The following is a 14,951-nucleotide window of genomic DNA, read 5'->3' as shown; positions in this document are numbered from 1 at the left end:
TTTAAGCCCCTAGCTTTAAATGAGGCAAATGATATATTGGTCATTCTCAAACCAACAGTGGAATCTCTTTGATATTAAAGAAAAAAAAAGGGGAAAAAAAAAAGGAAATGGACAAGGACCGGACAAAGACAAAAATAGCAAGACAGACGGGGAAGACGCACACTACAACAACGGGGAACAATCAGTCGGTATACTAGAATCCCTGTGTAAGTAGGAGGATACCAGGACCAACAACTACAATACTAAACTACACTTGGGTGCTTTACACTAAGCAACACTATGTGTCGCCAACCCTACGTGGGAACTGATAAAACTAGTGATGGTCGTGCATTAGCACCGAACACTAGAAAAAGAAAATATGGCCCCTTGGGCCGTGAATGTGGGCAGCAGGCAGGACTATTATTGCAATAGAAATAATGCAAAAGCCTATCTTAACATACCTAAGCACAGTCAGGCTAAACCGACAATATAATTCCGCATCTCCCTCTATGCATATTGTAATACAAGAAACAGCTAAATTGAGAAGGGACCCATCTCCGAAATCCGCATAAAATCCTGGGGACACACAGGTCTCAAGGTGATCCGGACGAGGCAGCACTCCTAGGCCTTTTTGGGTTCTCTCTGTTGCTTATTCCATAGATCCCTCGGGGGAAAAACCGGTAGGGAAACCGGATTTGACCAGTCTGGGAGAAAGACCATCGGGACCTCAAATGTTCCTAAGAATTTGGGCAAGTCCCCAAGACGTTTGAAGGAGGCGCTTTTCCCTTCCTTTTTTAGAGAGCAATTGAAAAGGATGCTAATCTGCCGATTCATCAATACTTCCAAAAGTTCCTGAGGTTAGCGGTAGAATTGAACAGCGCGATATTCAGTTTCAATTCCAAGTGTTACCATTCAGGCTCAATGCTGCCCTGAGAATATTCACAAAAGTGATGGGGGAAGTTGTTCTTCATATGAACAGCATCCAAATAATCTCAATGACTTCATTATCTTGGCCGACAGCCCTTACAGGTTACTAGAGGACTTTACTCTGTTCACTAGCCAGCCTATAGGAGAAAAGGTTTTCAGAGAAAAATCCAATCTCGTTCCTTCTCAGAAAATCCTCTGTCTAGGGATCTTTAGATTCCAGCCGAATGATGCCTTTTCTCCTGGAAGAGAAAGTAGTCTTGATACCCCAGAAGACTTATAACCTGAAAAGGGAAAAAGCCAGCTCAACAAGGGAGATAATGAGAATCCTCGGTTTTCAACATTACCAGCAGTTCAATGGGCTTGGTCCAGTACAAGGACGATACGGTCTTTCCTCCTCCAAATCTGGGACAGAACTCCACTATTGTTGGGGAAGAAGGTCCTTTTCCCTAAAGAAGTAATGAGGCAAAGAGTCTGAACTGGTAGTTCTTAAAGGAAAAACTAAGAAGCAGAGTATCCTGGAGACCAGCTCCTCAGCTGGTGGTAACGACAGAAGCCAGATCCTCGGGCTGGGATGCCCATTGGGGATCTCATCTGGCCCAGGACTCCTGGGGAAAGGGGATGAAGAAAGCTTCCTCAAATGTAAGAGAACTTTCTGCAGTCAAAGAGGCTCTAACATTTTTCCCCCTCAGGTAAAACAAAATCACCATATGATAATCCTGACTGACAACTCCACTGTGGTAGCTTACCTGAACAAACAAGGAGGCTCCAGGGGAACACATGTTATCAAGGTAGCGGACAACATAGGAGAATAGAAACACAGTTATTCGTGGTGCACAGTTTGCCCCTTAAGGAGCTACTCACAGTATAAGACCGTTCCACACGGTCTTAGAAAAAGTCCACAGAAATAGAGAAAATAATTTCACTATGACCGGAGCTCCCAATATTATTCTTCTCATTCGTTATTCCATCTTTAACCACCGATGAACAACGATAATCCTCTGTTTCTCCTGCTGAAAGTATGTCACCATTCTGACTAGCACTATCGCACTTTCATTATATTAATTATATTATAGCTGGAAGAAACATAGGAGAATATCCTCTCAATCTCGGCCGTTTATCTGAAAGCGGGTGAAAGCAGAGTTCAAGTGAATGTTGGAGAATGGAGACTCAACCCCAATACCTTCTACATCCTGGTAGAGAGGTGGGGACGTCTACTAATGGATATGTTCACCATAAGGAAAAACAAGCAAGTACCAGAATTCAGCTTTCTCCCTCAGACAGACTCCATATGAAGGGGGGGGGGGGCCCTAAAGAAAATTCCACAAATGAGCTCCCACCTTTTGTCTGCATCAGCTCCAACGATGGGGCATGTAGGTTGGAAGAATACTCTTGAAAAACCGTGGGCTTTCAGACACAGTTATCTCCACTCTTATAAAGAGCAGGAAGGAAATTGCGTCCTACCTTCAAAGGGTTCAAAGAAAAGCCCCAGCACTGCATTTATCCTTGACTTCTTCCTCCAAGAGGGCCTGAAGAAAGGCCTAAAGCCAAACACTCTCAAGGTGCAAGTGGCTGCATAGAGTGCCTTTCTGGACATAAAGTTATCTGAGAACTCATGGATTAAGAGATTCTTGAAAGCATCAGAAAGAATGAAACCTCAGGTATGGCACACCATTCCTCATTGGGATCTTTCAGTGGCCCTATCCCATTTCCCTTTAAACCGCTAGGAAAATTCTCTCCCAAACAGCTTTCCTTTAAAACTGCCTTCTTACTAGCAATTATGACCACTAAGAGGATTGGAGAAACTCAGGCCTCCTCGGTTAAAGACCCCAATCTAATCTGGATGACAGGGTTATCCTAAAACAACACCCAGGTTTCCTTTCTAAAGTAGTGTCCAAATTTCATCTTTAACAGGAAGTTGTCCTGCCATCTTTTTTTCTTACCACCTCTTCTTTGGTTAAAAATAAAAGATCTCCTTGGAATCCTATTTCTTTTTCTGTTCCCATTCACTGAATCAGAATGTGGTCCCCGTTTCACCTCCGTGCCAGTGGTACCCGTGTTAGAAATGAAGACACTATTTAAAAAAATTATATATTTTTTAACATGGTTCCCTTTTAGAAAGATACACTACTCCCAACGTTCCTGCCAAAAATCCCCTCCAAAAATCGGATTTGTCAAACTCTCCAAAATACACCTCTGACTTCCTTGTTTGAGCTAAAAAGCGAGCCATTTCTTCATGTTAGGGAACAAGAAAGTCGCAGGAGCCAAATCGGGTGAATACGTGGGGTACGGCAGCAATTCATGACGCATTTCATGCAGTTTGGCAGCGAAAACTCTGGATGAATGTGCTGGTGCATTATCTTGTTGAAACAGCACCTTATTTTTTGCCAAATGCTGCTGTGTCTCCTTCAATTTTTTGTCGAAGCAGTCCAATAACTCACTGTAGTATTGTCCAGTGATAGTTCTTCCTTTTTCTAAAAAAAATCCATGAGGATGACGCTGTTCGCATCCCAAAAAATTGTTGCCATGACCTTTCCGGCCGATGGGACCGTCTTCGCCACCTTTGGAGCAGATTCACTGGGCGAAATCCATTGTTTTGATTGTTGCTTAGTTTATGGTGTGTAATGATGAATCCAGGTTTCATCAACGGTGAAAACTCGACACAAAAACTCCTTTGGATCTCGCTTATATATTGCTCCAAACACTGCTTCGAAGTTAACAGCTTCATCTGCTTGTTGTCCGCCGTGACCAATCGCGGCACCCACCGGGCCAACAATTTTTTTCATCACGAACTTATCATGTAAAATATTAATTGCTGTTCACGTCGACACCTAAGGCATCTTCTACTTCGTGCACTTTCGTTTGACGATCAGCGAGTATCATGTCATGGACTTTTTGAATGATTTCCTCTAACCACGTCTGCCGGGCGCACTGGTTGCTCCTCATCAAAAAACGGATGTTCGCCCACATTTAAATTTGTTGAACCAATACAGAACTATGGTAATAGATGGTGAAATGCCCCCATAAACCGCTTCCAACTTTGTTTTTATCTCCTCGCATTTTTTCGCATCCAAAAACAAAAAGTGAATTACCAAATAATACTGCTCTTTTTCCATCTTAGCGAAAATCACGAGACACGTTTTTCTCGATTGGCTGCCAAATCCAAACTTGCCCATAAATCAGTCTGCAATTTGTTTTGCCATCGTTTGATAGATAGCAGCACACGATGATAACACCAACTTTCCTCAGGAACGCCCTCTGTCGTCAAGCATGGGTACTTATTGAACCGCCCTCGTATTATGTATACAATATATATATAAAATATATATTAGTAAAAACGCGCATATCAACAACCTTGGGCGAGGTGTTTGGCGTCCTTTTAAAATTTTTGATACGTGCATTTTTAAAGGTTTTTTTGTGAGTATGTACAAATTACTTCCCCTTTACCTTGGCGAACTACACTATTTGTCCATAATTCCCAGCACATGATCGACAGTGAATCTCGGGCATGAAGGTGAAACGGGGTCCACATTCTGATTCAATGAATGGAAATGGAGAAAGGAACAGGATTCCAAGGAGACCTTTTATTTTTAACCAAAGAAGAGGTGGTGAAATTGCTTATCGATATTCATAATTGAGTATATAATGTGAGTCAAGCACTGACATTACTAACTTCCGTATGAATCTAAATTGTGTTTCTAGATGCCTGGGAACCGGAGATATTAACTATTAAAGTGCAGTCGGGAGTGATTTTTAAATATATAAATTGAAACACCTGAAATGCTCACTTTAACCCCTTCCCGACATTTGACGTAATAGTACTGCATCGCGGGAGGTGCGTTCCCGCAAAATGCAGTACTATTACGTCAAGCTTCTGGCCCCGGCTCCTGAACGGAGCCGGGGCCAGAAGCTGCGGGTGTCGGCTATATGTTATAGCTGACACCCGCCTCTAACACCCGCGATCGGAGATTTCTCCGATCGCGGGTGTTAACCCCTAACACGCCGCGGTCGCGCTGACCGCGGCGTGTCAGAGGCATTTAAACCTATTTAAATGTGAATCGGACCCCCCCGCGGCGCTTACCGGGGGGGTCCGCTCCTCCGATCGCAGCCCCGGGACTGCCGGTGCCCGGGGCTGCGCGATCCTCCTCCGGAAGCCGGGTCCCTGCCTCCTGGCAGGACCCGGCTGTAAGACACTGGGCATGCGCAGCATGCTCAGTGTCTTACATTACACAGTGCAATACATCTGTATTGCACTGTGTAACCTGTAAAAAAAAGCTTGAACAAGTGATCAGAAGATCACTTGTTCAAGCTTAGATGTCATTACCTGTAAAAAAAGTAAAAATAAATAAATAAAGTTTTTTTACAGTAAAAATAAATAATAAAAGAAAGTGAAAGTCCCCCCAAACACCACATTTCCCTTTACACAAGTAATAAAGTATAAAAAACACTTAATCACGAAAAAACCCCACTTATTTGGTATCGCCGCGTCCGTAACAATCTGTACAATAAATCCTAATCATAATTGGACCCGCTCGGTGAACGTGGTAAAAAAAAAAACCCAAAAACGTGCCAAAAATTAAAACTTTTTATCAAATTGCTTTACAAAAAATGTTCTAAAAAGTGATCCGAAAAAGTTACAAGCACCAAAATGATACCGATAAAAAGAGCAACTTGTCACGCAAAAAATAAGCTTACAACCAGCTCCGTAAACCAAAAAATACTATAATTATGCCACTATAAAAATGGCAATACTAAAACAAATGAAATTTTTTCTATTCTAGTTTTCCTTCAATAAAATTGGACAAATATAAATAAAACTATATAAATGAGGTATCACCGTAATCGTAGTGATCCATAGAATAAAGATAATATATTATTGTTATGCTACAGTGAACAACCCCCCAAAAAAATGCTAAAAATCCAAAACAAGAATTGATGATTTTATTTTCCTCCACACGTAAAAAGTTAATAAAATTTCTTCAATAAGCTAAAAACCCACTAAAATTAAGGTTTTTTTTACAGTGCATCTCGTCTCGCAAAAAATAAGCCCTTATTTGTCTAAATTGCTTAAAAAAATAAATAAAGATTGTATAGCCTATTCCCAACGAGCGTTGTTATAGAACGGTGCGGCGGGTAGTGACTTTCCAACACCGGTCAGGGTAAGACGGCGGCTGTTCACTGATCTGGGTAAGACGGCGGCTGTTCCTGACAGCCATCCATCCTGCCCCATGGACCAGAAGGGTTACGTCCCCCCCACACACCCCCAGTTTATTATCGCTGCTACTGGCTCATCGATTCAGACAAGCCAATAGCAGCGAATTTACTTATGACGTCAGTAATACCGGTCACCATGTCTGTAGACACGGTGATCGGGGCAGGGTGGCGGCTGTTCCTGACAGCCACCAATTTTGCCTTGCGGTCCAGAGGGGTTTTGTTGCCCCCCTCTGTCCATGTTTGCCGCTATTTGCTGGTCGATATGGTCCAGCCAAAAGCAGCAATATTCGTCACAATGGGCATCGCTCGGGTGAATAAGAGCAACACTTGGCGATAATTTCCCTACGAAAAACCAAGATATGGTACAAAAGTGCTGGCCGTGCACATTGTACAGATTACGCTGTACAACTCTTACAAGCTGTTCCAATGTGCACGCCCTGCCGTATCATTTCTCTGTTTTCAAGAGGAAGATATTAGGAAACTAATATTGGGACAAGAAGGACGGGGCCCCAGTATCTCTGGTTTAGATGTTCCTGTGTTTTGCCAGGACAGCATTTTCCCGGTGAATTCTGCTGCTTCTAATGGTAGGACTCAATAAAGAGTCTGTTCCAAAAGAGGAGTTAGGATGGACACTATATACTAAGGATGGACACTATATACTACTAAGAGACCTGCGACAACTCCAGAGTGACAAAAGTTTAGTTGGTCCCTTGATATATACTACCTCCTTATACACTAGACATTCACAATTTACGCCCAACCTGTTGTGAATTAATTTCGGTAAAATGAATAATTGTAACAACTGTTATGTCCCGTTGCTCCCTATACCCCTCCATTATTTCATAAGGGGCGCCACATAACGGGCACTGAACTTTCCAGAAATAATTGCAATTTCCATCTTGGACTCCATTGCACATCATATTTGGAAACCACCTATATGTTCAAAATGCTCATTTCACCACGTGTATTACACTACACCACATATTACACCTTGCTATATTCCCCAAGGGGTGTACATTCAACAATTATGGTCACTTTTCGGGTTTTCCTCTGTTTTGGAACCACTACGGCTCTCCAAATGTATCCTGACACATGTGAAGGATTTCTTACAAATTTGGCCTCTAAAAGACAAACATCCCTCTTTTCCTCTACTGTGCGCCCATAAAGCATTTTATATGCACATGTGGGGTACTTCTACACTCGGGAGAAATAGTTTTACACCTTTTTTGGGGTTATTTAATATATTATCCCTTGTGGCTTACATAAATTAGGGGTAAAGTGACATTTATAGGAAAATTTTCACCTTTTTAATGTTTAGGGCCTAATTGGATCATTCACCTGTAGGGGCAAATACATACATTACACATTGCAAAATTCTCTAAGGGGTGTGCGTTCAAAAATTAGGGTCACTTTTCGGATTCTTATCTGTTTTATACCACTAGGGCTCTCCAAATGCATGTCAAACATTTCTGTCAAATTTGGCTTCTAAAAGGCAAACATCCCCCTTTCCTTTTACTGTGCGCCCATACAACATTTTATATACACATGTGGGGTACTTCTACACTCGAGAGAAATAGGTTTACACATTTTGGGGGGTTATTACATTTTTTTATCCCTTGTGGCTATATAAAATTAGGAGTAAAATGACCTTTATAAGAAAATGTTCACCTTTTATCTATTTAAGTCCTAATTAAATCAAACACCTTTACAGACAAATACACATATTACACCTTGCTAAATTCTCTAAGGGGTGTGCTTTCCAAAATGGTGATACTTGTTGGGGTTCCCCTCTGTTTTGGTACCACTACGGGTCTCTAAATGCATCCTGACACATGTAAAGGATGTCTGTCAAATTTGGCTTCTAAAAGACCAACGCCCCTCTTTCCCTTCTGAGCTTCACTGCGTACCCATACAACATTTTATTTGCATGTGTGGGGCAATTTTATACTCGGGAGAAATGCTAGTACACATTTTTTGGGGTTGTTTCATCTTTAATGCCTTATGGGATACAAAAATTAGCCGTAAAAGTGACTTTTTTGGGAAAATGTTCACCTTTTTCCTTTTAGGGACCTAATTGAAGCAAACACCTGTAGGGGTAAATACACATATTACACCTTTCTGAATTCTCCAAAGGGTGAACTTTCCAAAATGGTGACACTTGTTGGGGTTCCCCTCTGTTTTGGTACCACTAGGGCTCTCCAAATGCATCCTGACACATGTAAAGGATGATTGTCAAATCTGGCTTCTAAAAGGCCAAAGCCCCTCTTTCCCTTCTGAGCCCTACTGTGCACCCATACAACACTTTATATGCAAAAGTGGTGCAGTTCTGTGCTTAGGAGAAATAGTTTTACACATTTATGGGGTTGTTTCATCTTTTATCCCTTGTGGCTTACAAAAATTTGGGGTAAAAGTGACTTTTTTGAGAAAATTTTCACCTTTTTTCCCTTTTGGGGCCTAATTGAATCAAACACCTGTTGGGGAAAATACACAAATTACAAGTTGCTAAACTCTCCAAGGGGTGTACTTTCCAAAATGGTGTCTCATGTTGGGGCTTTCCTCTGTTTTGGTACCACTATGGCTCTCCAAATGCATCCTGACACATGTAAACTTTTTCAGCCATATTTACCCTGCAAAAACGAAACAACGCTCTTTCCATTCCAAGTGCCCCCCTGTGCCCGTACAGCAGGGTACAGTGACAAAATGGGTAATGGCATGCTCAGGAGGAATTGCCCTAAACATTGTAAAATGCATTTTCCTTTTTAACCCATTGTGAAGGTGCAAATTTTAGTGTTCAATGAATCTATAGTAAGATAAAATTACATTTCTCTAATTTCACTTTCATTTATCTTTCACGCTCATGAAACGCTCAAAGGGTTAACAAAATTCCCAAAGGTTGTTTTGAATATTTTGAGGGGTGTAGTTTCTAAAATGGTGTCATTTGTGGGGGGTTTCTGTCATGTGGGCCTTATAAGGTCACTTCTAACTAAATTGACCCTCCAAAAGTAGGTTTTGATGATTTTCGTGAAAATCTGAAAAATTGCACCTAAAGTTATAAGCCTCCTAACATCCAAAATAAAGGAAAAGATGTTTGAAAAATGATGCCAAGTTAAAGCAGACATATGGAAAATGTTAGTTATCAAGTTATTTTAGTGATATGACCAACTTTCCAAAAAGTAGAAAATTTTGAATTTGGAAAACATTGTTTTTTTCAAAATTTTTGCCAAATTTCCATTTATTTCATAAATAAATACTAAATATATTTATTAAATTTCTCAACCAGCATGAAGTACAATGTGTCACGAAAAAACAATCTCAAAATCAACTGGATATGTTAAAGCGTTCCAAAGTTATAACCACTTAAATAGACACATGTCAGATTTTAAAAAATGGTCCGTGTCAGGAAGGTGAAAAGTGGCTTCAGCGTTAAGGGGTTAAATGTAAATATCTCGTTTCTAGGCACCACAGAACGGAAGTTATTGCCCTTTGAAGGGAGGACATATCACATATGTCGTTGGCCATTCAAGTGCCACCCTGTGAGGACGTATGAGATGGCAGGAAAAGTGATATTGACTGTCACAATTATAGTGTGTGGATAGGATGCCTTGGAAATAGGTTTGATCGTGTCATCTATAGGGTTTAACAGCCGGGAATGTGAATATCTTAATTCCAACGGTTACTGGGATGCTTCTCCCACAGCAGTTGCATTACGTACCAGTACATCCTATTGCTCTAAATTCAAGAACACCAAGACGTGCCCGGTGGGTTAAGGGTTTAAAGAGAATCTATCACCAGAAATGTATCCTTTTTTTTATCCCAGTTTTCATGTTGATCATGTCCTGCACATTGTTTTGGCACATGCTGCTGGGGAACAAGGTTATTGCCAATCAATCTGTGGTTTTTTTTTTTTTTAACGTAAAAAAATGGATGTGTATATTATACACACACACATACCACAGACTAATGCAATTTTTACAAAGGTAATGCAAACAGACCCATCTGTATAAGCCCTTTGTGAACAAATTGTGGAAGGCAGCCATACATGACTATCAGATTTTTTTTGTGTATATTTTATTTTTCTGTTAGTAATATTAATATCACATGTATTTAGAGTGGCAAGTTGGTAACAAAGATGTTTCAGAAGATTCAGGAACTCATAGATGACAAAGATGCCCTGGTATTTGTGTTGATAGATGAGGTAAGACATTTTCAACTTTTGACTTTAGGAATCGTAAAGCAAAATAAGAAGAAAAAAAATGCCCACCACCTTAGAATAAAAACTTAAACAATAGGCCCATTAGACAATGTTTGCTGTATTAATCCAACATGAATATCCTTGACGTTGTACACATTGATAGTTAGAAAAAGGCCCAGTTCGCTTCTTTTCACCATTAGCGTTTGACAAAACAATTCATAGGCTACAGGGAGGAGCTTGACCCAATAGCATAGGCATTTACACTGAAACACAATTGAGAACACACCACGTGTATAGCATTATTTATTTACAAAATGTGGTGCTTGTTCCCAATTGCATGGTTTAGGTGTAAATTCACGTGTTATCAGAAGTAACTCCTCCCTATTGTGTTTCAAAATGCAGTTCAAACACCATGTGTATAAAGATGAGAACTGGGCTGAAGGCTATGTTCACATGATGTGTTTTGTATCTACTTTCATTGCATTTTGAAGCCCATTGCAAATACATCAACTGCAAATACATCACAATGCAAATAAATGCTCATGCGTTTTTATCAAAACACTTGTGTTTTGGGATGCATTTGAAACCACATCCAAAACTGTGTAAATGCAACCAGGTTTGTAGTCAACTGCAGTACCATTCTTGTTGAGAGCGCTGAAATGGTCCCCTTTTCATTTAGAAGTTAGCTCTATGATGTCTTAAAAATAAATTTCATATTTTTTTTGACTGCACCTATTTTCATAATCCAAGTGTCAGGTCATTCAGAATAAGAATGAGTTGCTGTGACTCTCCCACACTTATTTCAGACACTCTTATCTCAAGAAGCCCAGAGTGCTCATGCATAGGGATTTCAGAAGTCTTGTTTTTTCTTTGTTTGTATGTTTTTTAACTGCAGCATATACAATCCAGCATGATAAATCAAGGACACTTACTCATAGATCAAGGCACCATGACACTGGTAATCTTCTTCTTATATTTTTGTGAAGTATATAAAAAAAAGAGTATAAAAATGGGCTTCTGGCTTCATTAGCATAATTATTAAAGTTTGATTTTAGAAGGAAGCAAGCCATGGATAACCGTTATAAGAAGTTTACCACAGTCACATTGCCATGATAAATGTTTGATTTTGATGGTCGATTCCCTTTCAAGTAAATAACAGTTGTCATGTAAGTTGAAATGTTCAGCTTTTAAAATTTACATAATGTTTCCTTTGAAGTAACTTTTGCTTGTATTTAGGTTGAAAGCCTTACTGCAGCACGAAGTGCATGTAGAGCAGGCACTGAACCCTCCGATGCTATTCGTGTAGTTAATGCTGTTCTTACTCAGATAGATCAAATAAAAAGGTATGTCTTTATTTATTTTTACAGTATTAGTACATTAACTCCTTCTCGACTGTCATATGGCTATATACGTCCTTTTTGCACCTGCCCGTACAGAAAGAGCATTTAAGAACGTCATGAAAGTGGCCAACTTCAAATGGCTATCTTCTGAATCCTGGCACAACAAAATAACACATTCTCTAATTCACTGTTCAGTTGCCCCTAGACACGACCCTGTAACTTCTGACTTTAAGGGTGGGTGGCCGCCATCTTGGATTTCTGTGTGACAGCGTGCAGATGAGATTTCTGTCTCTTTCTGCTGTAGTCATGCCCCCTGCACAGAGCCCAGAGACGCTCACTGATTACTTCCTGTCAGGATATTGTGAGCAGAGAGAGAGGCTGCTAGCTATAAGAGATAAGTGATCCATGGGAATGGGGAAGCAGGCACATATCTGTGAGATGTAGCAGACCTCAAAGTGTAACAGTGTAAAAGTCTGTCAGCCTCTTTGTAATCTCATCATCTCTGATCTGTCTCCTCTCTTTCTATGTGTCATATACTAGTACAATGTCAGAAGCCAGGTGAAAGTGTAAAATTGTAAAATAAGGGGTTAAAATTATTTTTTTTAATCTCCTGAACAACCTAAGTAGCCCTCAGCAAGAGATTCAACTTCAAGTGGACTTGGACTAAAGTACTAGACCACAAACTCTTATATCCTTCACTGTAATGCAAATACATATAAAAAAATGCAATTTATTCATATAATATAATAATAAATTATTTGACCACCCATCTGTCGCAGTACAGACCCCTTGCTAGCCTCTACAAGGGGGCCTCCACACTTACTAGCCTAAGTTTGGGCTACTGAAATAAGCTGTTTGTGCGTGCATACCAATTAGGCACACCATGTACTTGGTGCCACTCACTGGAGATTGGAACCTGACACGCCACATTTTAGGCGGGAGGACAAGACCCAGTGAACCCCCCCATCAATATAGCTACATTAAGCGCTCTACAACCAGAGCCACAAGTGTTATGTTATATGGTTTGTTTGTTTTGTTTTCCATTGTTTTTATGTAATGCCTTAGGAGACTTAGGCTACATTCACACTACCGTATGGGGGACGTATACATGGCCGACGTATATATACAGCTGATATACGTCCCCCATAGACGGCACTGGGCGCACGGCGCCCTACGGGAGCAGTGCGGTGCTGCACACGTGCGGCACCGTACCGCTCCATACCCCGGAAAAAGATAGGACATGTCCTATCTTTCTCTGTAGTACGGCGCCGTGCGCCATAACTTCCTATGGAGAGGGGCGGGGGTGAGCTGTGCTCACTTCCTCCCCCTCTCCCCGTGCACTGCCGTTGCCCGGTACGGTACGAGTGGGCAACGGCAGTGTGAATGTAGCCTTAGACCTCAAAAAAAGTCAAGACATAATCGCACAAAGAATCACAAGAATGACTGAACTCAAAGTAACGTTTAACGTCAGAGGCTTGAACACGCCTCAAAAGAGGTCACAGGTTTTTGCCTTATTGAAAAGGGAAAAAACTGATATATGTCTACTACAAGAAACCCGGCCATATCCCGAGATTCCCAACACATATTTTCCCACATGCGTTCCACAGCACATATACTAAAGCAGCGCGGGGAGTGAGCATATTTATAGAAAAACATATACCCTTCACCCACACACTTACTTGGGTAGATCAAGAGGGTAGGTTCCTCTTAGTAAAGGGGAAAATAGGTACAATACCAATTACATTAATATTACATTATATGCACCAAACAAAGGACAAATCACCTGGTTGAGGGAATCATTAAGTAAACTTAATGATATTACAGAAGGCTTGCAAGTTGTGGGCGGATATTTCAATATAGTTTATGATCCTCTAGTGCAGTGATGGCGAACCTTTAAGAGACCGAGTGCCCAAACTATAACCAAAATCCACTTATTTACCGCAAAGTGCCAACATTGCATTTTAAGCAGTAACATTTATCAGTCGTATCGGCCCCTTGAGGCCACAAATACAGGAGGGCACATTCAGACTATCATTGTAGCTTCTCACCAGGGTCTCTCTATACAGTAAGAATGTAGGGTCCAGTAGGATGACCTACAAAGATAATGCAGTTCTATCAACACATTCTCACTTTTACCGCAGTTCCACACAGCCAATGAAGTGTTGTTTTAAAATGGCGCTGATTGTAGCATCTCTTAAATTGCCTGGGTCTGCAGGAAGATTTGGTGAATTTGGTCCTTTTTAGTGAGCTCTGTCCTGGGGTCAATGGCCTGAGTGCCCACAGAAAGGGCTCTGAGTGCCAGCTCTGGCACCCATGCCATAGGTTCGCCACCACTGCTCTAGTGGATTGTTCATCAGGTAAATCAGTCTACTGTAGAAAAGTCCTAAGTGCTTTCAGGAAATTCCTAACGCAAGCAGATTTGCTTGACACATGGCGCTTCTGTAATGCATCAGACAAAAATTACACATACTTTTCTACGGTTCACAAATCTTACCAAAGATTGGATTATGTACTCACCTCTAAATCACAAGCTGACACAGTCAAAAACTCACACATCGGACAAATATTCATTTCTGACCATGCCCCTGTCACGACAACCATTTACCTCAAAGACATGGCCCCCAGATTTAACACTTGGAGGTTAAACGGAACCTTAATGGATTCATGAGCGGATATAAAAGCATTCAGATCCAAGTTAACTAATTATTTCCAAAGATGTGAGGAAGATAACCTAACACAAACCATTACTTGGGAGGCCCACAAAACCTTTATTAGAGAGGAATTCATGTCCCAAAGCGCCTGGGTAAGAAAAAATGAGGATGGAAAAATTAAATTCCCTTTTAAATCAAATCTCCCTTCTTGAAACCCGCAGCAAGAATTCCAAAGCAAAAAAACCTACCAACACGCAGAATTTACGGTCACTCTCTATAGCACAACAAAATGACCTCATAAAACCTACACACAAAATGAAGTATCCAATATTATTTCATCTAGGCCACTGGGGAAAAGCTCAGGGCCAGACGGACTGCCAATCAGTTACTACAAAAAGATGCAAGAAGCCCTATTGCCACAACTAACCTCCTGGTGCAATGCACTTATGCAAGGTCTGAAACTCCCACCACAAGCCCTAGAGGCTAACATTACGGTCATTCCAAAGCCCGGCAAGAACCCAGAACACTGGAGCAGCTATCAACAGATTTCAGCCCACAAACATGTCATAACTCAACTTAAAACTGCAACACCATTCCATTGGCAAAGCTCACACATCACCTACTTGGGCATAAAAATTACAAATACAATGT

At 40.9% G+C, this 14,951-nt stretch overlaps 1 protein-coding gene across 4 annotated transcripts in view; it reads left to right on the top strand.

The window, feature by feature from the left end:
• TRIP13 (thyroid hormone receptor interactor 13) overlaps window positions 1-14,951 on the top strand; it is a 92,685-nt gene that overhangs the window by 62,417 nt on the left and 15,317 nt on the right. For all 4 annotated transcript variants that reach the window (XR_011855852.1, XM_072153093.1, XM_072153094.1 and 1 more), the window contains 2 exons: window positions 10,226-10,312; window positions 11,546-11,652. Coding sequence is in view for 3 of the 4 variants with exons in the window: in XM_072153093.1 (XP_072009194.1) it covers window positions 10,226-10,312; window positions 11,546-11,652 (194 nt within the window). In the remaining variant the exon portion in view is untranslated. The remainder of the gene's footprint in view (window positions 1-10,225; window positions 10,313-11,545; window positions 11,653-14,951) is intronic.

This window comes from Engystomops pustulosus, chromosome 5 (genome assembly GCF_040894005.1).
Source record: "Engystomops pustulosus chromosome 5, aEngPut4.maternal, whole genome shotgun sequence".
Lineage (NCBI taxonomy): Eukaryota > Metazoa > Chordata > Amphibia > Anura > Leptodactylidae > Engystomops > Engystomops pustulosus.
Note: the sequence above shows the minus strand (reverse complement) of the source record. Positions and strands in the feature narration are given on the sequence as shown.